We start from the raw sequence: 27271 nt of genomic DNA on the forward strand, positions 1-27271 counted from the left end.
ACTGTGTACGGAATCAAAATACGGTCTGTATACGGAACTCGAAGAAAGTTTGTGTGCATGAGCCCCATTGGGGACAGCCCGATGCCAATGTCTGTAAAGCGCTGCGGAATATAGTAGCGATATATAAGTGCATAAAATAAACAAATACAGGGAATGAAATCAATCACTAAGGGCTCTTTCACACTTGCGTTGTTCTTTTTTTCCGGCATAGAGTTCCGTCGTCGGGGCTCTATGCCGGAAGAATCCTGATCGGGATTATCCCCATGCATTCTGAATGGAGAGAAATTAGTTCAGGATGCATCAGGATGTCTTCAGTTCAGGACCGGAACGTTTTTTGGCCGGAGAAAATACCGCAGCATGCTGCGCTTTTTGCTCCGGCCAAAAATCCTGAAAACTTGCCATAAGGCCGGATCCGGAATTAATGCCCATTGAAAGGCATTAATCCGGATCTGGCCTTAAGCTAAACGTTGTTTCGGCGCATTGCCGGATCCGACGTTCAGCTTTTTCTAAATGGTTACCATGGCTGCCGGGACGCTAAAGTCCTGGCAGCCATGGTAAAGTGTAGTGGGGAGCGGGGGAGCAGTATACTTGCCGTCCGTGCAGCTCCCGGGGCGCTTCAGAGTGACGTCAGGGCGCCCCACGCGCATGGATGACGTGATCGCATGGACACGTCATCCATGCGCATGGGGCGCTCTGACGTCATTCTGGAGCGCCCCAGGAGCCGCACGGACTGTAAGTATACTGCTCCCCACTACTTCTATGGCAATCGGGACTTTAATAGTGTCCTGGCTGCCATCCGTCTTCAAATGCTTTCAGTTCACTTGCGTTTTTTTCCGGATCCGGCGTGTAATTCCGGCAAATGGAGTACACGCCGGATCCGGACAACGCAAGTGTGAAAGAGCCCTTAGACTGTCCCTTGTACAACTGATCTCTGGTTTATTGCAGCTACCTTATTGTTTTAAAGCTTAGGTTCCCACCTTTTAAAATACTTCTGTCTGCTGTGCAGTCTGAGATATACACCTTAAAGCACCCCCCTTAAGCCAGCTGTGATCTCAGCCAGTGTGGGGGGAGAAAAGGGGGGTCAGTGGGGGACATGGTGACAGGCTGTAGGAAGAAGAGGTGAAATTATGCTTTCTAATGGGAGCAGGGGGGTTGAGGGATTGATAACTTGCACAGAAGTCCATATTAGCCTCCCCTACAGTTAGACAGGGAGAGAGTAGGATCTGGATCTCTTTTCCTGCAGCCTGCCAGCATGTCCACCACGGCTGCCTGAGATCACATCCCATCAACGCTTCTGCGATTGTGTTGCAAGGATGATAATTGGAATCTCCTTCCTATGTTAAATGAATCAGGTGTCATGGCTGCTATTGACCATTGGCATCTAAAGCACTGAAGGGCTGCAGTTGGAGTTCTCTCTGATCCTAGCCATGATGGCAGGATGTGTGCAGTCAGCACCCGCTGGTGATTTAGGCAAGCTACCGTGCCATCACCATTGCGTAATGCTATGATAGTTTGTGGGCATGACCTGCCTTTGAAGCCATCTCCAATGTCACCCAGTGCATGAACTATGAAGCGAGGTATATTCATCTTGTCTTCATCTGTGCATGTGCTGGATGCCGCTGGAGATTGAAAATCAGGTCTGCGTGGTGCCTCCTGAGACGAGGACTGCAAACATAACTGCTCACAGGTGGTTCGTGCTACATTATAACTTTTAATTTTCTTTATGCTGAAAGTAATATTTTAGAGAATAACATCTTTACAAACCCATTGTAATTAGAGATGAGCGAAGCGAACTTCAGACGCTACATCAAAAGTCGCTTTGTTCAAAACCTTCAGAATAATACTGGATGTAGATCCATCTCCATTCAGTATTAAAATGTATGGGCTCCAATGAGCCAGAGTTGGTGATTTGCAAAGTCAGGCATGACTTTGTTGAATAACATTCGTAATTGATTTTCAAAGTGGAAAACTACTTTGAAACTTGAAACCGAACTTTGCTTTGGTTCTGAGGTACCAGTCGGAACCAAAGCTCAGCTAGATTTCAAGTGTTAGTGGTTTATTTTTTATATATTTTACACTTTATGATTTCCCTAGGGATCTATAGCAAGCAATCATAAGATTGCTTTTCTCGTATACCCCAATGCATTAGCATTGAATTTTATGAGAATTACACCATGTTCCTATGGAGCCCTACCACAGGCAAGGGCTACAAAGGAACTAATGTGCAGCAGCCTCCTGTCCCGCAGGAAGAAGGTGGCTGCCGCACACAAACTCCAGCTCCCCCAATCTGTGCTGGAAGGGAACCGGAACATTTGACCATGGCATCTAAAAACATGAGCCCAGGGTGCCTGCTGTTTAAAGCTGCACGCTTGAGTGGGTGCCATATTTAAATTCCAACCACCGACGTGTGTGTGTGTGTGTGTGTGTGTATATATAGTCTGCAAATTGCAGATCCCCCAAAACACGGATACTGGCCTCGTCCATTCTTTTTGCCGAACGGTAACTACTGTCCTATCCTTGTCTGTAAAACTAATAGGACATGTTCTATTATTTTTATTTTTTTTGGAAGACTGCAGGGCGGACTTAGTACTTTTGTGGCCTCTTTGAGATTATGGGTCCGCATCTGATCTGCAAAAAAATGCGGATTGAATGCTGACTAAAACCCCGGTTGCATGCATGAGGCCTTACTGAGTCTGTTTATATCTGCTCTACACTGGCACAAGGTGGTGACGGGGATTACGGAAAACACTGCTGCTTTCTTCCAGCAACAGCGCCTCTCTTGTCCACAGGTTGTCTTTGCTATTGCAGCCTGGCCTCTTTCACTTGAGCAGAGCTGCATTACCAGACACAATCCTTGAACTAGTGTGGTTTGTAGGAGAACGCAGCCATACTTTTCTAATCCTGGACGTTGCAGTGAAATTGTTAATATTGGTGGATGTTTGTTATCAGCATGTTCTGCAGTGAAAATGAAATCATTGTACTGATACTAGAGAGAATTTGTGTTTTTAATGGCATACCACACCCTCGTATGTTTGCTAGCAGGTCATATAAGTATGGTGCTTGTATGTTTTGTAGTTTATCTTTGGCAATGTTAAACATTAACATTAGGCAGTGCAGTTGCTGTGCTTGGAAGAGAATACTGACTTTTACACAAACCTCCGTGGATTATATATTTTTTTTTAAGTTAAAAAATAAAGGTGGTTTACTTAAGGTAGCCATGACTAGGTAGGCTGACTATGTATGGGGGTTTCTGCCCTCTCCCTTAATGGCAGAGATGAGAAGCAGATGACAGCTTGGATGGAGATAAGACACTACCAGAGAGCTATGGTATCGATTTATTCCACTGACAAGAAACATGCTGTGGGAAACTCCCTTTTGCTGTGCCCATGTGTTCTCCTAACCGCTTCATGACCCTGGATTTTACGTCCAAGGTGCATGGGGGCAGTGCAAGAGTGTGTGGAGCAAGGTCACAAGCTGAGCCCACGCCATACGCAGTGTAATACCTCATTTACACAGTCAGTGTTTGGTCAGTGATTTTGAGCCAAAACCCAGGTGCGGCTGTAAACACAGAACAGGTGCAGATCCTTTTACCTGATCTGTGTAGTAACAAGTTCTGGTTTTGGCTCAAAATCGTGTGAATGAGGCATAATACAGTTGTCACCTTACCCCATTGACTAGGATTGGCGATGACTCCAATTCCAGTCATTTAACTCTTCAGAAACTGCGGTCAAAAATAACCACCAATTGTCTAATACTTGGCTAGGGGGGCGCACTGCGCCACCAATGAAGCTTAATCTATCATTTATTCATATACAGGAGGCGGGAGCTGGCTGCAGAATCGCATAGGCGGGAGCTGGCTGCAGAATCGCATAGGCGGGAGCTGGCTGCAGAATCGCATAGGCGGGAGCTGGCTGCAGAATCGCATAGGCGGGAGCTGGCTGCAGAATCGCATAGGCGGGAGCTGGCTGCAGAATCGCATAGGCGGGAGCTGGCTGCAGAATCGCATAGGCGGGAGCTGGCTGCAGAATCGCATAGGCGGGAGCTGGCTGCAGAATCGCATAGGCGGGAGCTGGCTGCAGAATCGCATAGGCGGGAGCTGGCTGCAGAATCGCATAGGCGGGAGCTGGCTGCAGAATCGCATAGGCGGGAGCTGGCTGCAGAATCGCATAGGCGGGAGCTGGCTGCAGAATCGCATAGGCGGGAGCTGGCTGCAGAATCGCATAGGCGGGAGCTGGCTGCAGAATCGCATAGGCGGGAGCTGGCTGCAGAATCGCATAGGCGGGAGCTGGCTGCAGAATCGCATAGGCGGGAGCTGGCTGCAGAATCGCATAGGCGGGAGCTGGCTGCAGAATCGCATAGGCGGGAGCTGGCTGCAGAATCGCATAGGCGGGAGCTGGCTGCAGAATCGCATAGGCGGGAGCTGGCTGCAGAATCGCATAGGCGGGAGCTGGCTGCAGAATCGCATAGGCGGGAGCTGGCTGCAGAATCGCATAGGCGGGAGCTGGCTGCAGAATCGCATAGGCGGGAGCTGGCTGCAGAATCGCATAGGCGGGAGCTGGCTGCAGAATCGCATAGGCGGGAGCTGGCTGCAGAATCGCATAGGCGGGAGCTGGCTGCAGAATCGCATAGGCGGCTCCCGACTTCTATGAGCAGTAGCTGCGATCCGCGGCACCTGAGGGGTTAACTACCGTAGATCGCAGCTATTGCTCATAGAGGTCGGGAGCCGGCTATGTGATTCTGCAGCCAGCTCCCGCCTCCTGTATATGAATAAATGAGAGATTAAGCTTCATTGGTGGCGCAGTGGCCACAGCCCCTCCCCTTCTCTTCTCCTCCCTCCTCTCATTGGTGGCAACATCAGCACAAGGGGAGGAGACACTGCTTCCTTCTCCCCTGTGCTGCTGAGTTAACACGGAGAGCGCTGTCAGCAGCGCGATCTGTGTTCCCCATACGCTATTGGAATATCGGCAAAATAGATGCCGATACCGATAGCGCTCAAAATCCTCAATATCGTCCGATAATATCGGTAAATCCGATAATCGGTCGATCCCTAGTAAGTACACACATTTTTGTAAATATTTTCTTCTATCTTTTCATGGGACAGCACTGATCCCTTCAGAAACTAGGCCACAGGGCAGTATTCCAACATGATAATGACCCCAAACACACCTCTGAGACGACCACTGCCTTGCTAAAGAAACTGAGGGTAAAGGTGCTGGACTGGCCAGGCATGTCTCCAGACCTAAGCCCTATTGAGCTTCTGTGCAGCATCCTTAAACGGAAGGTGGAGGGTCGCAAGGTCTCTAATATCCACCAGCTCAGTGATGTTGTCATGGAGGAGTGGAAGAGGATTCCAGTGGTAACCTGTGAAGCTCTAGTGAACTCCATGCCCAAGAGAGTTAAGGCAGTGCTGGAAAGTAATGGTGGCCACACAAAATATTCACATTTGGGCACAATTTGGCCATTTTCACAGGGGTGTACTCGCTGTTATCGGTTTAGACATTAATTGCCGTGTGTGGAGTTATTTTAAGTGCACACCAAATTTACCTTGTTATACAAGCTGTACACGGACTACTTTATATTGTATCAATGTGTCATCTTCAGTGTTGTCCCATGAAAAGATTAATATATTTACAAAATGTGAGGGGGTGTACTTTTGTGAGAGACTGTGTGTGTGTGTATATAGATAGATATAGAATATATATATAATTTCTTTACACTTTTTTTTTTTTTTTTTTGGTGTGTGAATAAACTGATCTGTCAGCCTCCTTGGGTCATGTTGGTGGAAATGCACTTCACATATTGTGTGTGTATGCTCCTCTCATCTGCAGCTCTGTTATAGTAACTAGGACCACGGGCATGCATGTCTGCATCACTACCACACGTTCCTTCAGCAGAACTAGAAGCTCGCAGGCAATCATGTACCAGTCATTTATTAGATGGAGTAGTATGAGCTACTGAAGTCGCTGAATGTGACCACCTTCCCCAATATCCAAATGTGGGTGCTATAAAAAAAAAGTGGATACTGTATATTAAAGGGCACATACATATTATGCTCTGGGGTATATCCACGTTGTCTGTGGGTGTAGTTACCAATAAATAGTGCAGATTTGTGGTTTTATTTATTTTTTTAAATGTGACATTGGTGTGGATTTTTGCATCCAAATCTGCAGCATATGCATGTAGGGTTATTGGGGCAGATTTCTGCAAATGAAGCCTCCTTTATGCTCTTAAGAAATGATGGGGATAAAAAGCAGAAAGTGTCTTAGCCGGAAGTGGTTTTCTTTCTCTTTACTTTTTAAGCCACAGGAAGCATGACTTTACACAACGGGGATCAAGTTGGTAAAGATCTGTTTATCTAGTAATGCTTCCTGAATGAGGAGATTTGTACAGCTATTGTAGTACCCCAGTGGTTGCTAACATGAAGCTAATTTGTGCTAGAAAGTTGTTTGGCCACTAGAAAAGTTATATTTGCTCTTGGATTGCTGTGCCTAGAAGCATCCAGCAGTAAAATGTAACTGCCGCCTGAATGTTCCCTTTTCTTTCTTCAGCTCTCTGCCCGAGGCTGCAAAAATCCCACTGAGATTACTCAAATGGCAGATATAATGTGGAAACTCCCAGATAGAGCTACACCTATTGGTAGAGCAGGTCTTTACATGTGCCACCGGCAGACCTGAATGTGTGACATCCAGATACATTGCACAGCGTGTAGTAACATGCATCTAAGCAAGGAGGAGATATGCTTATGTGTATAGTCCTACATACAAGGCTGAGAGGTAAGGGTGCAGGAGCGGGGGGGAGAGAGAGAGACCTTGGCAGGCTGTAGATAGATGTAGGACAGAGGGGATTACATTACAGATCCAGATTATACTGCTGATAGCTGGAGACACGCTGACGTTCTCTTCTAAGCGGAATGCAAAGAAGTATTGCTGCACCAGACAAACACATTTCACGCATCACTTTCCACTGATGCCACTTTCTCAATTTTTTTTTTTTTTCCTTTCCGGTGCTAGATTAGTTTCAGTGGTTTGCAAGAAATATCTGCGGCTCTGCTCAACTGAACGATGAGCCCTGAACAATCCACCATTTTATGGATAGAGGATAAATGTTGTGGCCTCCCACAGCCTGACGGATTTACTATAATTTTCACCAGAAACTGCCATAAATAATGGTTCAAATCTTTGCTGGTTCATAGCTTGTGTAGACTTTGAAAGTCTAGTGCACAGACTGCCTGGAAAAATGTGCCAAATTTATGAAGGGGCCTGTGCCTCTTGATAAATTTGGCACATTCTGCGCCCACAGACTTTATATTAGAATTGGCATTTGTAACGCCAGTCTTGGTATATCTGCCCCAAAATGTTTTAATTGTAAAACTGTGCTGAGCCGGTGGATAAAATTATTATTCCACCTATTTGTTTTTTGTCACCTTCCCCTATAAAAACTTGTGAAATTCATCTCTCGTTATAAAATGCTTATTTGGAAATTATCACGAGCAGTTATGGTGCTTGTAGTACCACAGACAGTGCTCAGCAATGCCATTGTCCTTTCCCAGTGTAGAGAGGTAGGTGCGGGTTATGAAGGTGGCGTGCACAACAAAACATTCACTGACATCTGCTTTGTTTCATCCTTTATATGCAAATGTATTGGGTTATTTAAAACCTGCACAATGTCGACATTTTCCGCAATTCTCCTTTCGTTCTTTCTTTTAGTTCTGCATATGACAACGTCAACAAAGTACGAGTTGCCATCAAGAAAATCAGCCCCTTTGAGCATCAAACGTATTGCCAGAGAACATTGAGGGAAATTAAAATCTTGCTGCGCTTTAAACATGAGAATATTATTGGAATAAACGACATTATTCGGGCTCCAACCATTGAGCAGATGAAAGATGTGTATCCTTATTTCATCTACAGTGTGTGTGTGTGTGTGTGTGTGTGTGTGTGTGTGTGTTTTCTTTTTTTTTTTTTTCTTCCCCTTTCTTTGTAAATAGTTATGCAGGTCCTGTAGAGGTCCGTTGTTGAAGGGATTATCTCGCATTAGAAGCAAGAGGCTGCTTTAAAGGGGTTTTCCATCCACATCCCTTTAAAGCTTCCTCCATAAATGATTTCAGTTTTTTTACCTATACAACCATGTCCGTGCAGCTTTTTCTTTAGTGATGTTATGTCTATGGGCGTTACAAAACTGCAATAGGGGCAGGGATAGAGGAGCGTCTATGTAACTAGCTGGATGTTAGGGACGGTGCTGGAGCTTTGATGGAGAAAGGAGAGAAGTGCATTATGGGTTTGAATACAGGATGGAATCGAACCAATGGGATGTACATGGGGGAAAAAATAGGTCTGGTGAGTCCAAAAAAAAAAAAAGCATGGAGAAGATGAACATAAGTTAAAGGGCTTCTGTCACCCCACTAAAGTGATTTCTTTTTTTTTTGGCTAGTTACATTCGTTATAGTGCGATATATGAGAATATAATGTTGTTACTTACTTTCATGCGGCCGTTTCTTAAGAAAACAAAGTTTTATTATATGCAAATCAGGTCTCTACCAGCAAGTAGGGCGTCTACTTGCTGGTAGCCGCTGCAAAAAACCGCCCCCTCGTCGTGTTGATTGACAGGGCCAGCCGTGATCTCCTCCTCCGGCCGGCCCTGTCAGCATTTTAAAAATCGCGCGCCTCTGTTCATTCGACGCAGGCGCTCTGAGATGCGGAGGCTCGTCTCCTCAGAACTCCCTCAGTGCACCTGCGCCGATAACATCACCGAAAGAGAAGACGTCATCGGCGCAGGCGCACTGCGGGAGTTCTGAGGAGACGAGCCTCCTCATCTCAGAGCGCCTGCGCCGAATGAACAGAGGCGCGCGATTTTTAAAATGCTGACAGGGCCGGCCGGAGGAGGAGATCACGGCTTGCCCTGTCAATCAACACGACGAGGGGGCGGTTTTTTGCGGCTGCTACCAGCAAGTAGACGCCCTACTTGCTGGTAGAGACCTGATTTGCATATAATAAAACTTTGTTTTCTTAAGAAACGGCCGCATGAAAGTAAGTAACATTATATTCTCATATATCGCACTATAACTAATGTAACTAGCCCAAAAAAAAGAAATCACTTTAGTGGGGTGACAGAAGCCCTTTAAGCAACTACATGAGCCTATGTGTTAAACCATAGTAGTCCCAGAAAACCCTTTTAATGCCACAATCCAATGATCCTTGATGAAAATGGTCTAACTGCAAAATACGGCATGTGACTACTATAATAGTGTAAGGAAAGACCAGGAGCACCACTGGAGAGTCAGCGCCGGAAGGCAGTAGTCATTAACTCTCAATCTCAGAAATGTAGCAGGACTGATTAATCATAGGATATTTACATAGCATATCCTAGCAATATGCTATGACTTTATGATATCACTGTATGGCTATTGGGGTCTGACCTCTGGAACCCCCACCAATCTTGAGGGCTGCAATTTGGCCACAGTGCCACTTCTAGCCACCCACTGTATCAGGGAACTTCAGCACTTCTCCATTTAACTGAATTGGAGCCTGCAGCAGTTCAACTCATAGCCAGACCCCAGGAGTACAGTGAAGGGGCTTCAGCACTGAATTACACAACATTTTAGTGTTTATTTTTAAATTGTATATTTGACGTGCTAATATGCATTTTGTTCTGACAATGTTAACTGTTCATTTCATGTACTGGTGCCGTTTACCTTACATAAATATCTTCAGGTACATTGTTCAGGATCTTATGGAAACTGATTTGTACAAACTTCTGAAGACCCAGCACCTTAGCAACGACCACATTTGTTATTTTCTGTACCAAATTCTGAGAGGCTTGAAGTACATTCACTCAGCCAATGTTCTACATCGTGATCTTAAACCATCAAACTTGCTTCTTAACACTACCTGTGATCTCAAGGTATGTTGTATTTTATAGTTATATCGTACAGTGTTAGTATTTTCTATGTCTTTTTATTAGCTTTTGCTTAGTTTTAATGGATTTTACCACTTAATATTTTCAAAGATGTGCTGAAAACAAGATTATAGGCCACTTACTAATATAACGTACCTTGCAACCGAACCAGAGTTCGGGAAATGTATTTTACAGTAGAAATCAATTTATGAAGTTATTACGCGAAGTCTCATAACTTTGGTTCATCGGAGCCAATACATTCTAAAGCTACTTTCACACTGGCATTTTGGCTTTCCGTTTGAGATCCGTTCAGGGCTCTCACAAGCGGTCCAAAACGGATCAGTTTTGCCCTAATGCATTCTGAATGGAAAAGGATCCGCTCAGAATGCATCCGTTTGCCTCCGTTCCGTCTCCATTCTACTTTGCAGCGTTTTGGTGTCTGTCTGACGAAACTGAGCCAAACGGATCCGTTCTGACACAGTCAATGAGGAAGGATTCGTTTTCACTGGCACAATAGAAAACAGATTGTCCTCCATTGACTTTCACCTGTGTTCAAGACAGATCAGTCTTGGCTATGTTAAAAATAATACAAACTGATCCTTTCTGAACGGATGCAGACGTTTGTATTATCTGAACAGATCCGTCTGTGCAGATCCATGACGGATCCGCACCAAACGCGAGAGTGAAAGTAGCCTAATACTGTACGGATCGCTTGCTCCGTACAGTATTGAAACGAAGTTTTATGTGAATCGACTTTGGATGTTTCAAACGAAATCGATTCGTGCATCCCTGATGTCTAGCTCTGAGGAGCTCTGTTCCTTGTTAGTATAGTCGTCTTTACTGCTTGTAAGGGGCTCTGGTCCTGAACATGGCTGCTAATGGAGGGACATGTGACAAGACCTGTCCATCAGCAGCTTCCATTGAATGACACTGTGCGCAGAACTGCTGTGCAAGTGGCACATTATATTGCTTTGAGCGCTTAACGGAAAGTAAATCTAAACTTGCCAACCCCTTCCAGCTTAATGAGCATGCTCGCCATTTTCGTATCTGCCATAGTTCTATGGATCGGGCATGTTCAGACATCACTCTGTACAACGCAGTTCAGTTGGAGGGTGCAGCTCCCCCATTCTAGTTATCGGAGGCGTCCTTAGCAGTTTGACATTTCCTTATCTACTTTATGGATGTCTCTGGGGTCTTTGTGTGCAGTCTCTATAGGGGATAGTACAGTGTATATTAACATGGTTCATTGCTTTATTGGCCAGGATCAAACTTTTTTTTGACTAATTGTCTCTTCAGATGCAGAGATAATTTTACAGCTGTAAAAAAAAAATTGTATACATCTCCGCAAAAACGATATTTTATCCAATAATGTATGAATGTTAATGTAGAAAATTGTTTGAGAATTTCCTTATTCATATCATTTAATACATTTTGATTCAGTAATTTTTAGCTGTTTTATTTTTTATTTATTTTTTTCTTAAACAGATCTGTGATTTTGGATTGGCACGTGTTGCAGACCCAGATCATGACCACACTGGTTTTCTGACAGAATATGTGGCCACTCGTTGGTACCGAGCTCCAGAAATCATGTTAAATTCCAAGGTAGTCCATCTACATTTTACATCCATTTGACTAGCTAGGCTGCGTTCACACTTCAGTTATATGATCAGTTATTTTCGTCAGTTATTGTGAGCCAAAATCAGGTGTGTCAAAAACACAGGAGAGGAGCAGATCTTTCCATTATACCTCATCTCTGAGTAGGCTTCACTCCTGATTTTGGCTCAAAATAACTGAGCAAATAACTGAAATGTGAATTTAGCCTTGCTTGAGTAAATGACTGGTGAGGAGTCATTTGAATGATAACCTATAGGCTGCACCTTTTGTTTCCTCTCTAGTTGAAGCTCCCGGCTTTGTAGCCTCCTAAATAGTCAAGTCCTAAAGTCACAAATATAGCGTGAATTCCATGTGTTTTTAAAGGGCTTCTACCACCAGAAATACTGTTATGTAGCTGACTGACATTAGCAATGCGCCCATGTCAGCACTACATAACAGTGTGTTTATAACATTTGTCCCTGCAGCTGTTTTTGTAAAAAAAAAAAAAAAAAAAAAAAGCACTTTTATAATATGCTAATGAGCCTCTAGGTGCTATGTGGGCGTAAAATCAGCACCTAGAGGCTCCGTCTACTCGCGCTTTATCCCGCCCAGGTCCCCTGTTCTGCCCGCCCCGCTCATCTTGATTGATGCCACGGTCCACCGCATCGTTGATGAAATCCTGCGCCGTTCACTTCTGTCTTCGGCGCAGTGAGTAAAGGCTAGTCTCCTGATGCCGGCTTACTGACTGTGGCGTAGTCGGCGCAGGAGCAGTGAGGAATCCGGCACCAGGAGCGCATCATTTACTAACTGCGCCGAAGACAGATGTGAACGACGCAGGATTTCGTTAACGATGCGGTGGACCGTGGCAGCAATCAAGAGGAGCTGGGCGGGCAGAACAGGGGACCTAGGCGGGATAAAGTGCGAATAGACGGAGCCTCTAGGTGCTGATTTTACACCCACATAGCACCTAGAGGTCATTAGCATAATATATTTATTTTTTACAAAAACAGCTGCAGGGACAAATGTTAGAGAAACACACTGTTCTGTAGTGCTGACATTAGCGCATTGCTAATGTCAGTCAGCTACATAACAGTATTTCTGGTGGTAGAAGCCCTTTAAAAACACATGGAATTCACGCTATATTTGTGACTTTAGGACTTGACTATTTAGGAGGCTACAAAGCCGGGAGCTTCAACTAGAGAGGAAACAAAAGGTGCAGCCTATAGGTTATCATTCAAATGACTCCTCACCAGTCATTTACTCAAGCAAGGCTAAATTCACATTTCAGTTATTTCAGGTATTTCTGGTGGTAGAAACCCTTTTAAGTTGAAGCTGAATTGTTAAGCAAATTATTTATACTGACAACATGTGACTGTATGATATCCGGCTATTAACATTCAAGGTGACAGTGATGTACTGGAACCTTAAAATATTATTATTTTTTATTTTAGGGTTATACCAAGTCAATTGATATCTGGTCTGTTGGCTGCATTCTCGCAGAAATGCTTTCAAATCGGCCCATATTTCCTGGAAAGCATTACCTTGATCAACTCAATCATATCCTTGGTAAGGGCAGATAGAACAGCGAGGCCAGAAGATTATACCGAAGGTTTTGGAGTGCCACCTTTCATGTAAACATCTGTTTTTGCAGGAATTCTTGGATCACCTTCTCAAGAGGATCTGAACTGTATAATCAATTTGAAAGCTAGAAACTACCTGCTTTCACTTCCACACAAAAATAAGGTGCCCTGGAATAGACTTTTCCCAAATGCAGACCCTAAAGGTATATTTAATATCTGTATGAGAATGTTAGTTACCGTATTTTTCGCCCTATAAGACGCACCGGCCTATAAGACGCACCTAGGTTTTTGAGGAGGAAAATAAGAAAAAAAATATTTTGAACCAAAAGGTGTGCTTTTGGTGGGTTTTGAACTAATTGTGGTCTGTGGATGGCACTGTTATGGGGGATCTGTGGGTGACGCACTGTTATGGGGGATCTGTGGGTGACACTTATGGGGGATCTGTGGGTGACACTTATGGGGGATCTGTGGGTGACACTTATGGGGGATCTGTGGGTGACACTTATGGGGGATCTGTGGGTGACACTTATGGGGGATCTGTGGGTGACACTTATGGGGGATCTGTGGGTGACACTTATGGGGGATCTGTGGGTGGCTCTTATTCGGGTCTGTGTATGACAGTTATGGGGGGGATCTGTGGATGACACATAGCATCTTATGCTATGTGTCATCCACAGATCCCCTCCATAAGTGTCCCTGTAGTGAATGACCCTCAATACAGGGCTGGGGGCCGGCATCTGGCTTTATAATGACAGCGGGGCCGTGCAGTGACTATTCTACTACATGGGCCCCGCTCACTGTATAATCGTATGTCTAATAGTAAATAGTTATGTACATAATCGCATAATGAGCGGAGTACTTACAACTACAAACGCTCGCCGAGAGGAGGGAGGAGGCAGGCTGGGAGGACGGGCGCTGGCAGTGTGTGAGTCATATGTCATGTGCCCACGCCGCCTGCTTCATTCATAAAGTGGGGGGCGCAGGCGCGTGACGTATGACTCACACACTGCCAGCGCCCGTCCTCCCAGCCTGCCTCCTCCCTCCTCTCGGCGAGCGTTTGTAGTTGTAAGTACTCCGCTCATTATGCGATTATGTACATAACTATTTACTATTAGACATACGATTATACAGTGAGCGGGGCCCATGTAGTAGAATAGTCACTGCACGGCCCCGCTGTCATTATAAAAGCAGATGCCGGCCCCCAGCCCCTCCTCCCTCACAGCTGATACACCCGCCGCGCGGCATCGTTGAAAATCGCAAAATAATTTGCGCAAAAAATTCGCGCCAAAATTCGCGCAAAAAATTGCGCGAAAATTCGCACGAAAATTCGCAAATCGCAAAATAAGCTGCATTCGCCGTATAAGACGCACTGCTATTTTCCCCCCACTTTTGGGGGGGAAAAAGTGCGTCTTATACGGCGAAAAATACGGTAAGTGTTTTTTTTTAATAACAAAAAAAAAAATGTTGTGACCTCCAGACCTCCACCGTGCATATACGGCAGAAGTCCAGGCTTTAAAGATGGAGGCCACTCAGAAGTTGAGTGGGCGCCATAGCCACTGATGCCTGCCATTTTTCACGGGAGACTCTAAGAATGTGCTCGTAACTACCCACGGCATCTAAGCAGTCTTTCCCCAAGAGTCCAGTGCTCCCAGGGCCCAAACTGCTCTCCCACACTGAGGTCAAGGTAGCCATTTGCTTTCTGTGGCACCCTCAGGCCCAATCTCCGTATATGGCTATAATTAATTGCCTCCGTTGAGGCTCTTTCAAGATGGTGGCAGGTAATGCAAGACTAAATACATTAATATATACTCCCCTACTACAGCAACAGAGCATGCACGAGACGTGCATGCTCTGTTGCTATAGTAGGGGCGTATATATTAATGTATTGCATTACAAATCTGAACCCGGGATCGTTGATTGTAGCGCACCTCCACAAACCCAGGTTTGGATTTGTCCCAACTGCAGTAACGATGCATGCGCGAGACCACTGTAGCCTTGCGTTACCTGCCACAGTCTTGAAAGAGCCTCAGCAGAGGCAATACATTATAGCCATGTACGGAACAAGGGATTCTTTAGGAATGAGTCCACAGCAGACCGAACCCAGTTCTCTCATAATTAGAAAATGATATATTTCCTGCTGGATTTTCTGACCTGACAGAAGCTATGCTTTAAGTATGATGTTATGTTAAATTAAGTTTGACCCACTTCTTGGCCCATCTCATACCCAATCCATTAGGTGGCAATTATAAGTCACAAGTGGGTTTCTGGAAATCTGTAGCTGGATTTAGCATTAAAGACCTCTTTTTATTTCCCTATTTGTCAGAATCAGTTTTCAGGACTCTTACCTGGAAGTGAACAGCTATATATATTTTTTACCTTCTACCAATTTAAGTCTGCGACTTGAGCCCTTCAGGGAAGTTTTGAATTGAACAGAACTGACAAAAGTTTGCAAAGGTTTTTCAGAAGGGGTTACCTGGGTTGGGATGAGCTCTACCTTACATGTTCTTCTATTTAAAGCCATTACGACTAAAATATACCACTTTTTCTTGCTTCGTGGGAACAAGAACTGGACATTCAAATTTTGGCCTGTGGCTGAGTCTGTTTTACGCCATTCTTATGGCTACTCCAGGTGTATGAGATTACAAACTTCTTTCTCGTGGTATAAAACTCCTGATACACTTCCTCTTATGAGACTAGTGGACATTAATGTTTGCTGAAGATGTCAAGGTGGGGGGTTGGCTCCCTCTTGCACATCCAGTGGACTTGCCCCTCAATTTGATCTCTTTGGAAAGAAATAAAGCGTGGGAACAATAAAGTGTGCAAGTTTGGCATTGTCCTGTCACCAGAATTGAGCTGCCTGGGAATCGACTATCAGGGATTCATTAGATCGCAGAGATTGTTGATTATACATATGTTATCGTCGGCGGAAGCTCTTATTCCCCTGATGTGGTTAAGGGACTCCCCACCCACAACAGCTATGTGGAGGGAGAAATTGCAGAAATTTATAGTTGGGTGGAGAATTGACACCCTAAATTTTGTATGTAAATGTGTATTAGGTCCCTTTCACACGAGCGAGTTTTCCGCGCAGGTGCAATGCACGATGTGAACGCATAGCACCCGCACTGAATCCTGACCCATTCATTTCAATGGGTCTGTGTACATGAGCGTTGTTTTTCACGCATCAGTTCTGCGTTGCGTGAAAATCGCAGCATATTCTATATTCAGCGTTTTTCGCACAGCCCTGGCCCCATAGAAGTTAATGGGGCTGCGTGAAAAACGCATTGCATCCGCAAGCAAGTGCGGGTGTGATGCGTTTTTCACTGGTTGCTAAGAGATGTTTGTAAACATTCAGTTTCTCACACGTGTGAAAAACGCATCAAAACGCATTGCACCAGCGCGGGAAAAACTGAACTAAACGCAATCGCTTTAAGTATTAAAACACAAGAAAAACTGTAAGGCCTCTTTCACACGGGGCGTCTTATTTTTGGCCCAGTTAAGAGGCGGGTGCGTTGCGGGAACATGCACGATTTTTCCTAGCGAGTGCAAAACATTGTAATGTGTTTTGCACTCGCGTTAGAAAAATCACGCATGTTTTTGGTACCCAAACCCGAACTTCACAGAAGTTCGGGCTTGGGATTGATGTTCTGAAGAGTGTATTATTTTCCCTTATAACATGGTTATAAGGGATAATAATAGCATTCTGAATTCAGAATGTATAGTATAATAGTGCTGGAAGGGTTAAAAAAAAAAAAAAAAGTTAACTCGCCTTCTCCTCTTGATCGCGTAGTTCCCGGTCTCTTTACTTTAATGATGAGCTTTGGGCTAAATGACCTCTGGTGACGTCAGATCACATGCTCCAATCACATGGTCCATCACCGTGGTGATGGAGCATGTGATCTGACGTCACCACAGGTCCTTTAGCCCACAGCTCATCATTAAAGAAGTAAATAGACCGGGAACTACGCGATCAAGAGGAGAAAATTAGTTAACTTTTTTTTTTTTTTTTTTTTTTTTTTTTTTTTTTTTTAACCCCCTTCAGCACTATTTTATACTATACATTCTGTATTCAGAATGTTATTATCCCTTATAACCATGTTATAAGGGAAAATAATACAGTGAATAGACTGTCACAGAGAACCTATGCGTGAAAATGGTAGGGTGTTTTTTTTTTTTTTTTTGTTTGTTTGTTTTTTTGTTTTTTGCCAAAGCCACAGAAGGATTCAAACGAAATGAGCTATAAAGGAAGTACTTATACTTTTCCTCTTTGCTGGTTGTCCTTCTGGCTTTGGCTCATACAGCTGGTCTAGATCATATGGCTTCTTGCTCTGTATTATGTCTGTAGTGGCATCTTTAAAGAGGTTGTGTCACTTAAGCAAATGGCATTAATTGTGTAGAGGACGTTAATACAAGGCACTTACCAATGTATTGTGATTTATCCATATACTGCTTCTTTTGCTGGTCACTAAGGGGTTAAGAATTTTGTGAGACGTGTACCCATGAGGCACAGCAGAGCACTATCTGAAAGGGATATGTCCTAAGATGCCTAAAATCACTTTATACTTGTTTTAGCTCTTGATTTGTTGGACAAAATGTTGACCTTCAACCCTCACAAACGAATTGAAGTAGAGGCAGCTCTGGCCCATCCTTATTTGGAGCAGTATTATGACCCAAGTGATGAGGTAAGATTTCTTCTTCATTATGAAATATTTTGCTGTAAAGAATCCCAAATGCATTTGTACGTTTTGTTGTAAATCAGTTTACGGAGTATAATTTATCAGAGATATTGCTTGCTGTTCCAGCATTTGTCCGCTTAGTAAAATTACTCAGACTTGCCATCCACATCAATTTTAAACTTTTTTTTGGAAAGAAGTGAATGTAGACACAGTATATTGCCTCACATTAATTGGTGTTTGATAATGTCTTTATTGCTTGTCTTGCTTTTAGGGATGTCTTTCAGGTCCTTTTACATGGGCAGATTTCCTACAACAATCAACCATACAACTTATTGATTGCACTCCCTTTAAGCTCCATTCACATGGAGCAATCATTGTGCATGCAAAGTATATGGGTGAAAACTATTACGACTGTTCGTACCCGTTTAGTTTGCATTTGTTGGCAGCACATCGGCTATTTAAATGGCAAGATGTGCTGCTGACCCGCATCAGTTTCATGCCTGCCTAAAAGGTGCAATCAGCAGACAAGAAGCACTTGTCTTTTTTGGCTGATCAGTGGGATGATTGGCCTGTGTAAAAGGGCCTTAAGGGATAGGCCACCAATGTCTAATAGGTGCGGGCCCAACCTCTGGGATGGGTGGCCACCCTCTCTACATTTCTCTGAAAGAGCTGAAAATAGCTAAGCAGCGTGCTTGCGCTCTCATACTATTCTAGAAATAGGTGCAGGTCCCACCTCTGTCATTTGTGGCATATTCTAACGATATGTCACCAATTTTCAAGCTGAGACAACCCCTTTTAAGGATTAATGGTCTGCCTCACACCATCTCACTATAGCGTTTCTGAGCTAGTCAGCAGGGACATTGATAATACTATACTGTGAGGAGGTGGTTCTGTATCACAACTAGATTCTTAAGCATCAAGGTTTTTATTTGTGAAACTCTGAGATGCCTGCATCTTATCAGCCACTAATGCTCTTTTTCAATTTACTTAATTGTATTTTAATTTATTCTTAAACTTTGGCTTCCCGTTGAATTAGTTATTAATTTGTTTGACTTGAAGGATTCATTCTTCTAGCATGAAACAGATTTCTGAGCTAGCAACAAACTTTCAAGGCCTTCTTACCATGCAAATGAAGGCATGGGAGGCTAACGTAATGACCCCATTTCTGCTGGATGTTCCCTCCCCACCAGGCTTTTATTGTTATGACATATTCCCTAGGTCAGTGGGTTATATTTGGGTTGCCCCAGATGAGGTTTTGGTGAAAGTACTGGAATAGCTGGGCACATACTACTTCCCACACAAATTTTTTGAAAATTATGCTGATCCTAAGAACTCTTTCAAATAATTTGATTATCTTGGGCTTCTTCACCATTCTTTATTTTTTGTATAGGGACATCCTTATGTCTTGACACCTTTTATCGATAACAGAAAACATAATATACATTCAGCTAATTGAAGATTCTTTTTAGATCATTTTTTTCATGTTAAATATGTTTTAGAATTTTGGTTATTTTATTTTTTATTTTTTTCCATGTTAAAAAAATAATTAAATACTAAAAATGTGCAGTTTTCTCACTGGCCACAAGGCCTAATATGTTCAAACATCCTGTTCTGTACAGCTAACTTTTCAGTAGCCATCGCATTATCACAGGCAGAGCTAGACTAACATAACACATATGTATAATCGCAATATATAGCACAGCTTATATACCCACTCCAGACCTCTGCTCAGGTCACAGAACATGTGGAAATGTAAAAGAAAATCAAAAATTCTAAAAAAAAAACGTTTTATCTCCTCTGCTTAGCCTGTCGCAGAAGCACCCTTTAAGTTTGAGATGGAGTTAGATGATTTGCCCAAGGAGACACTGAAGGAGTTAATTTTTGAAGAAACTGCTAGATTCCAGCCTGGGTACTGACTGTAATATGACCACAGGTAAGCAGCTATTAGTTTAATCATGGTTATTGTATGCTTTAATGTAAAAGATGTCTGTATGTTAGATGGAGTAAAGAATCCTTAGGTGCTATGCCTGTAGTAACAGTAGAACATATCTTTCCTATCCTCCCAGAATTCCCATGTCTCCCCTACGACCAGTCACAAATTGATTCGGTTTCTATATAGTTATTTAACTTTTATTTGTTGTTTTTTTATTTTTGACTGCCACCTTTTGGTTAAAGAAAAATTTCAGTGCATTTTTGACCAAAATCTGCATGTTCTTTGGAATTCCAAAATTTGCCAACCTCGCTTCTCCCCCCCCCCCCCCAAAATTATTTTTTTTATAAAAAGGCATTTAAAAAGTAGTTTGTACCCCCAAAATGGCATCAGTGATCGCTCATGTTGCAAACAGTAACTAAACTTTTGTATACATTTTTGTGAACCTGTCCCTAATGCCCTAATAACACTTTTTGTAATATAGTCTATTAATGTTTTTTGTATTTGTATTACGCTTCTCCCTCCCTAAACGGTACGTTTTGCTGTGCGCTTAAAATCTACTTCTCTTCGGAGGTTTACTAAATGTTGGCATAGCACATGGGTACCCTGTAACCATGTGCTATGCCAGGATTAGCTGAGCGGAGCGGTCTCCTGCTTCACTAAGCTAAGAACTGACATACAGGACTCGTAGCTTCACGGTGCAGGCACAGGCGGGAGCCACTCCACTCGGCTAATCCTGCCGGACGCTCAGCACCTTGCCTGTTCGTCCCTCCAGCTTCCCTTTCCTCCTCCACCCAGGCTGAAGTCAGAGCTGCTAGTACAATACAAGAAGCCCTCACTTCAACCTGCTCTAATTCAGACTAGAGCTAAGTACGTGGACTTGTTGGGGTTGTCCAGCCTCTCCTGCCCAATCAGGCATCAGTTGTGGAGAGACAGCATTGTATGGCAAGCAAGTATCATTGCCAAGTCTCAAGCAGGCAGAGCACAGTTCTCTTGTGTACAGTGTGCAGTACCCTGTGAATAGACCATGGAAAGAAATGGCCCTCCTGTTGCTTACCCTTTAAAATGGTAGTGGGTAGCATTTATATTAATCATTTACCGTTCGGGTGAATCATCCTGCTCTGCTTTGTGAATATAGTGTTTATTTTTTATATTTATTTTTTCAACCAACTGTTGAGTCTTGTTCTTTGGCACCAATAGAAACAAAATATGCACAAATGTGAAATTCAGTGACAGTGTGATCCATGTGTGGGTAGATTCCTCATCGTATTTGGCAGTAGCATTTTGTCCCATATTTCTTTCTACCTTTCTGAGCATAAACATGTTTTTTATATAAAGCATGCACTTATGTGTTTTTTGTGTAAATCGCACACTGGAGAGCTAAAGTTTTCACAAGTGTGCATGATGTGTGACTTTTGCTAGTTACAGTCTACTATTTTGGTTACTAGCTCCTTGAATGGGTTGTACAACCTTTTTACCTATCCTTGTGGCAGGCCATCACTATCTGAACCACGTGTGGCAGACACCCCTGACCACCCCCACCCCTTGCCATTCAGCTATCCTGCATTGGAACTACCACAGCTCTTTTGTGCAGTGGATGGACCTGGTTACTGCATTGCTGCTTATATTCACTTCAGTGGGAGCAGCACTGCATTCACCAGCAATGTCCCCTGCACAACAGTTGAAGCTGTGGTAGTTCCAATGCCGGAGCTACTGCGGAAAAGCTGATCAGTAGGGGGGTGGCGTTTTATCTTTATACTCCTACAAACCAGCAGTAAAAACGCATTGGGAGAACTCTTCTGAGTCCTCTCCATTATGTGCATGAGCAGAGGAGTCCTCTCAATGCATGTTTCTTCTGGTTTGTAGGTGCACAGCATCAGAATGCAAGTGAGTATGAAGATAAAAATGACATAATTGTCTAGTCATTGACACTATACTGTGATTCAAGGGGTGTTTTAGAGCTGATGGATTCCCTTTTAAGGCCTCCTATCTACATTAGGCCGAATGCACACGGCCATGGTATCCCGGCCTGCCATCCTGCTGACAGGAGCGCACGGTGTCACTGGTTGCTTTGACTCTGTGCTCTCCTGGCATCCTGCTGACAGCAGGAGCGCACAGTCACTGGTTGCTATGACTCTGTGCGCTCCCTGCTGCCGCCGCTGCACTACAGTAATACACTGGTATGATCTATACGAGTGTGTTACTGTAGTGCAGCGGCGGCATGAAGCGCACAGCGTCATAGCTGTCAGCAGGATGCCAGGCCGGGATACCAAGGACCGCCGCTCACGTCTGTGTGCATTTGGCCTTAAGCTATGGGCAGATTTAGTTTCTTTTTGGTGAGACCTGCTGTCAATGGGGCAGAAAAGGATTGGATGCTTTGAATGTTTAACGCCCAATTCTTTTGTTCTCCAGGGAGATGAGCCACTTTCAGGTGTATGGCTTAGTTTAGGATACTGCAAAGTTATAGAAGTTTAATGCTTCTCAGACACTATGACATTACTGTTTTCTAATAAACTTGTTTAATCTTTTTTTTTATTTTTTTATTTTTTTAAGGGAAAGGCTGTGAAGGACTTCGCACTCCGACATCTGTGTTCTTGACAGTTCTTCCTCCTTGGCCGTGTCCTGTGACCCATCTCAGCTTGTCCAGTCTAACTCCTTTGAGCCATTAAGGAGGGCGGTTTCTGGTAGTTGTGGCTTTTCTGCTTATGATGAATTATTTCAGTCTGGAGAAGTATTCTTGACACTCCTTTTGTAAAGCCCAGTTGCAGTACGGTGCCGCAGCAAGTTTGCTGAAACCTTAACTAACTGCTTGTATATTATAATAATTATTTTTTTTTTTTTTACATTAATTTCTCTCCCTCCTGTTAAGTGGACAAATTTTGTGTACTTATTTTCATGGGCTTTACATATTGTGTCTAATCCCACGTTACTGATGACTGTGGTAACTGGCATTATTTTTGTTTTGTCATTTTTATTTTTTCACCCCCTTTTTTTTTTTTTTTTTTTTTTTTAAACCCCTTGGAAAATTATTACTCTGGGCACTTTAGGTGTTTTGAAAGTCCCATTTACTTACACATATCATTTTAAACAGTTTCCAAAACCTTTAAAAACCCATTGGAAGTTACTGTAGCTTCCATTTTTCTCTAGCACTTTGAACTGAATTAACAATTTTAACCGTTGAGGTACCTTTAAAATTGAATACATTTACACACACACAGCTTACTTTGTATATCACATTCAACTTCTAACAATGAAAAGCTGCTCCAATATACTATAAATATATATAATACCTGAATATAAATATCTAAATTGGTGATTATGTGCTATGCACTGGCTTATCATGTATGATTGATTGTGTTTTGAGGAAGATGAATTTACACAGTGGAGACACAGTCCCCACCTGAAACACTCGAAACATTACCTTTCCGTTTCGAGACTTGACGCAAAGCTTGGTATTTTTCCAATGAAGCAGCATGCTAATGCTCTTTTGAATGGTGCCGTGCTCATTGACTGTTGAGGCACTTGCATTAGTCCTCCCTCCTTTATTTGAATACACACGACTTGAGCAGTAGACTGCATCATGATGTGCTGATGGGTGTATGCGATCGCTGATGGCAATTTGAATTCTGCAGGCTTACAGCTAGATTACCGCACCAAGTCCTGGCGGTTTAAGCCACTTTCTTTCCCAGCCTCCCAATGAGCAGCAAATCAAGCAAGAACTAAACTCTTTTACACTGTAACCATTACTTCCTCTCTTTTCTGGTATTTTTTCCTGGAGTTGTATTCCGTGGAGTTGACTAGATGTTATGTCGCTGTGCAGTGCCTCCTCCTCTCTCCTCTCTCCTCACTGCTCTGTGGTGAACGACTTGCCTTGTTTAAAATGACCGTGCCCTCGCATGACTGTTAAGCTTTTCTGTGCAGAGATTGTCTAAGTGCCACATGCATATGACTGGTTGAAACAAAATCTCTTACCTCTGAATCATGTACATGAATTGTTATCCTGTGACCTTCATAAAAATCAAATGGCTTTTAACTTTTTTCTTTTTTTTTTTTTTTTTTCCCTCTCGAGCAAAAATTCGAGTGACTTGTCTGAACTGCCTAGGAAATGAGCAAAAATTGCACTTGTATTTGAAAATAAATTGGGAAAAGACTCTTCATTTTATATATTTCTTTAATTTTTTTAATTATTATTTTTTTGCTTAGTTGGTTAATTTCTGTGATGTCTGTTTTGTAAAGATTTCACGTTAACTTGGTGAATGGGTTTACCTGCATATCTCTCATACTACTTGTTAGATAAGATGCTATGTTTTATTAAAACGTTGTGCACAATATGTCTATGTATACATTTCTAAGGTAGTCTGCTGTATTTTGAAGGTGGTGAAAAGTTATGCTTGACATGTAGTTGCTTTACCGTACAAGAAAAAAAGGGATGGCCTTGTTGTAATGTTGGACAAGCAGAACTGGTAGCTCCTCATTCTTTTAGTATTTGAGGGAACCATTAGCCACACTTCACTGCAGGTATTAACCAGGAATTCCTTTTTTTATATTTTATTTAACTAGTTTGCGGCTGTCAATGTTCCTGAATCATCGCTACTATTTATAAGAATGCTTTATAAAACTGTACTGGTTATCAGTTCGAGATCCAGAGTCTTTAAACATTTCTTCCGCATAACCCCACCTCCCGAGTAACCCCCGATTATGACGAGAAATGCTTTAAGAATCCTATTTTTAAAACAAAATTAATTTTTGCATAAAGCGCATTAAACAGGGAAAGAAATGTACTATGCACTAGCAACTTTTCCCTTTTTATGAGTGTAATGCATGAGTCATTCAGTTATGCATATTGCATCAGGGAAAGTAGAAGCCATATTTAAATCTTAAAAGGCATGTCGAAAAATTTCTTAAGTATATGAAAAAAAATTACATGTGAATTAATCATGCTGTTGATATCGCCTTTAATTGTTTCAAAGTCTTCAGTTTGTTTCCTAAATACACAGGAATGTTCTTTCAACGTTTCTTTAAATTGGTTTTGGCAAACATATTCCATTCCAGTTTTTATTATTGCATAACTCATATAAATGGCCAAAAAATGCTTGCTGCTTCCCCTTTAGAGGTTTCACTACAAATGCACTTCACCCACTGCCTTCAGATCTGCTCTTGTTCCCATAAACATCCTGCAATAACCACACACCAGTGTTAGTTTTCTTTTTTCCTGTACTTGCACCCTAGCTATTCTCCCCCCCCCCCCCCGCCCCCCTTTCTTGCACAAAGGGCATTTGCTAAAAAAAATTTAACTAAAATGCAACCGATCTTTAAAACAGATTTTTTTTATTCCCCCCCCCCCCCCCCCCCCTCCTTCCCCATCTCATTGCCTTTTGTGTTGTCCATACACGAACACTCTTAACAGATTACTAAAAGAGCTTTGTACTTGCTTTGTACTGTTGGTGCCTTTTTAGTCTTGTATTCAAAATGTGTGTAGCTGATTTAAGTAGGTTGTAAAGTTAGAGGATTCACTGCTCAGATCATGAATCCTTTTGGTTTGGATAAAAGCATTTGAAAAGTTAATCTGGTCTGTGAGCAGTGAATAAAATAAGATGAAATATTTTATAACAAATTCCTGTATGTTCCTTTAAAATGTAATGTAACAGCTGAACATGTATTTTATTGTGAAAGGTATGTAACCTGGTTAATCAATTAAGAAACAATTGTAAAAGATTTATAATTTTTTTTTTTTTTTTTTTAATTCTATTGATGTATTTAACTTTTTTTTTTTTTTTTTTCTCAATTTGGATGGATGTTCTATATTTCTGGCTTAAAAATTGTGTAAAAAAGTGAAAAAAAAAAAAAAAAGATAAAAAGAAAATATCTTGTAAGCCTCCACAAATGCAGATAAAATCATTAAAATTGTACTCCTGTATTACCAAACAGTTCTACTATCTTCTACCTTTTTGTATTCTTATGTAATAACTTTACTGCTTCTGTTGTGGTCTACAACAGTCCCCATCTCTTTGTATGTTGAGCTACATTTAACTTTGAGTAGTGGTCCAGAACCACTTTGACAAAAAAAAAAAATTTTAAGGTTAGACTAGTGTTATGCCATGCAACTGATGAAATGTTTAAACTAATTTATTGGGGAATTTTATCTTATCACATAACATAGCTGCAATACTCTCTCAAATTTATTCAGGTTACATGCAGGGTATACAAATACCTACCCAGACTAATACGGCATATTTTAAAGTCTTATTGAAACCTGATGAAGACCCAACCTCTGTAGCATCATATTGTCCGATTTCACTAATCAATATAGATCTCAAAATAAAATAACATCTAAAATACTTGCGGATAGACAAGTGGGTTTCGTCCAGGGGAGGGCAGTAACATTCAAAGGTCCTAGCAATCCTTGACAAAGTCAAGATGAGGCCTACGTTGCATCCATCCCCGGCTATCATTATCAATGCTGAAAAGGCTTTCAACAACGTAGACTGGGGATGGATGGGAAAGTGTTTGACGCAATGGGATTTACAGGCCCATTCCGGCAATACCTTAAAACTCCTGGTTTCATATCTAGCCCCATACACATGAACAAAGGCAACAGGCAGGGGTGCCCCCTTTCCAGGCTCATATTCAATTTGGCAATAGAACCTTTATCTCGCAAATTGGAAAAAGACAATAGAATTGAGGGTATCAAAATAGGCAACTTTGAGCTCTAACACACACTATTCGCGGATGACCTACTGGTGTTTTTGGAACACCCACACAGATGTGAAACATTTCAGCTCTTAACAGAATTTGGCAACCTGTCAGGGTTCAAAATAAACGCAAATAAATCTGAGCTCTTGTATCTGGGTAGTGGGGCTCCATCACAAACCAAGCAATCCTTGGTATCACTTCAGATTGCCCCCAGGTCTATAAAATACTTAGGTATTCACATAGGAAAGAAACCTGAATTTGTGTATGTTAAATTACCTGCTGTTGGTTAAATAAATTCTAATAGATATAGAAATCGAAATAGATAATAAAAATGATGTGCATATCAAACCTCCTATATCCCATGCAAACCATTCCTGGCCTCCTGAAACTTTCTGACGTTCATACCTTGGAAACCGTATTCAGGTCTTTTCTGTGGGCTGGGAAAAAGCCTAGAATATCACTGCCTAAGTTGCAATTGCCCATAAATATGGGAGGTTTAACATTTCCGGACATAAGAAGTTACAACCTGGCCAGCCTTATGAGGCATTGCACGGACTGGATATTTGGCACCAACTTCTATACAAATATCAAACTGGAGACACATCTGGTACACCCATGGAAGATGTGTGCACTGTTACACACCAAATTTGGAGTAATTCTGCTTTACTAAGACATAGTCTGATGGTTAAGGACACTGTGGCTGCCTAGAAGGCGACACCCAAGATATTCAACCTGCCTTTCACACTCTCAAAACATGGTTATATAGGGCCAGGCCACCTGGAATTTTCACCTGGTCTGGAATCGAAGCATTTTAGACAGTGGAGAAACATAGGTATAAAATGTGTGAAGGACATGTGCAAGATAGACGATATTACTCTTTTTCACAGAGTTCAGGAAAAAATACCAGT

At 42.5% G+C, this 27271-nt stretch overlaps 1 protein-coding gene across 1 annotated transcript in view; it reads left to right on the plus strand.

The window, feature by feature from the left end:
* LOC122930454 (mitogen-activated protein kinase 1) overlaps nt 1-25595 on the plus strand; it is a 50790-nt gene extending 25195 nt beyond the window's left edge. Inside the window, exons 2-9 of the mRNA XM_044283875.1 lie at nt 7707-7889; nt 9711-9900; nt 11380-11496; nt 12939-13053; nt 13139-13270; nt 17637-17746; nt 19546-19673; nt 22224-25595. Of these exons, the coding sequence (XP_044139810.1) occupies nt 7707-7889; nt 9711-9900; nt 11380-11496; nt 12939-13053; nt 13139-13270; nt 17637-17746; nt 19546-19656 (958 nt within the window). The 3' untranslated portion in view covers nt 19657-19673; nt 22224-25595. The remainder of the gene's footprint in view (nt 1-7706; nt 7890-9710; nt 9901-11379; nt 11497-12938; nt 13054-13138; nt 13271-17636; nt 17747-19545; nt 19674-22223) is intronic.
* Nucleotides 25596-27271: the final 1676 nt, after the last annotated feature.

Source organism: Bufo gargarizans, chromosome 3, assembly GCF_014858855.1.
Source record: "Bufo gargarizans isolate SCDJY-AF-19 chromosome 3, ASM1485885v1, whole genome shotgun sequence".
Lineage (NCBI taxonomy): Eukaryota > Metazoa > Chordata > Amphibia > Anura > Bufonidae > Bufo > Bufo gargarizans.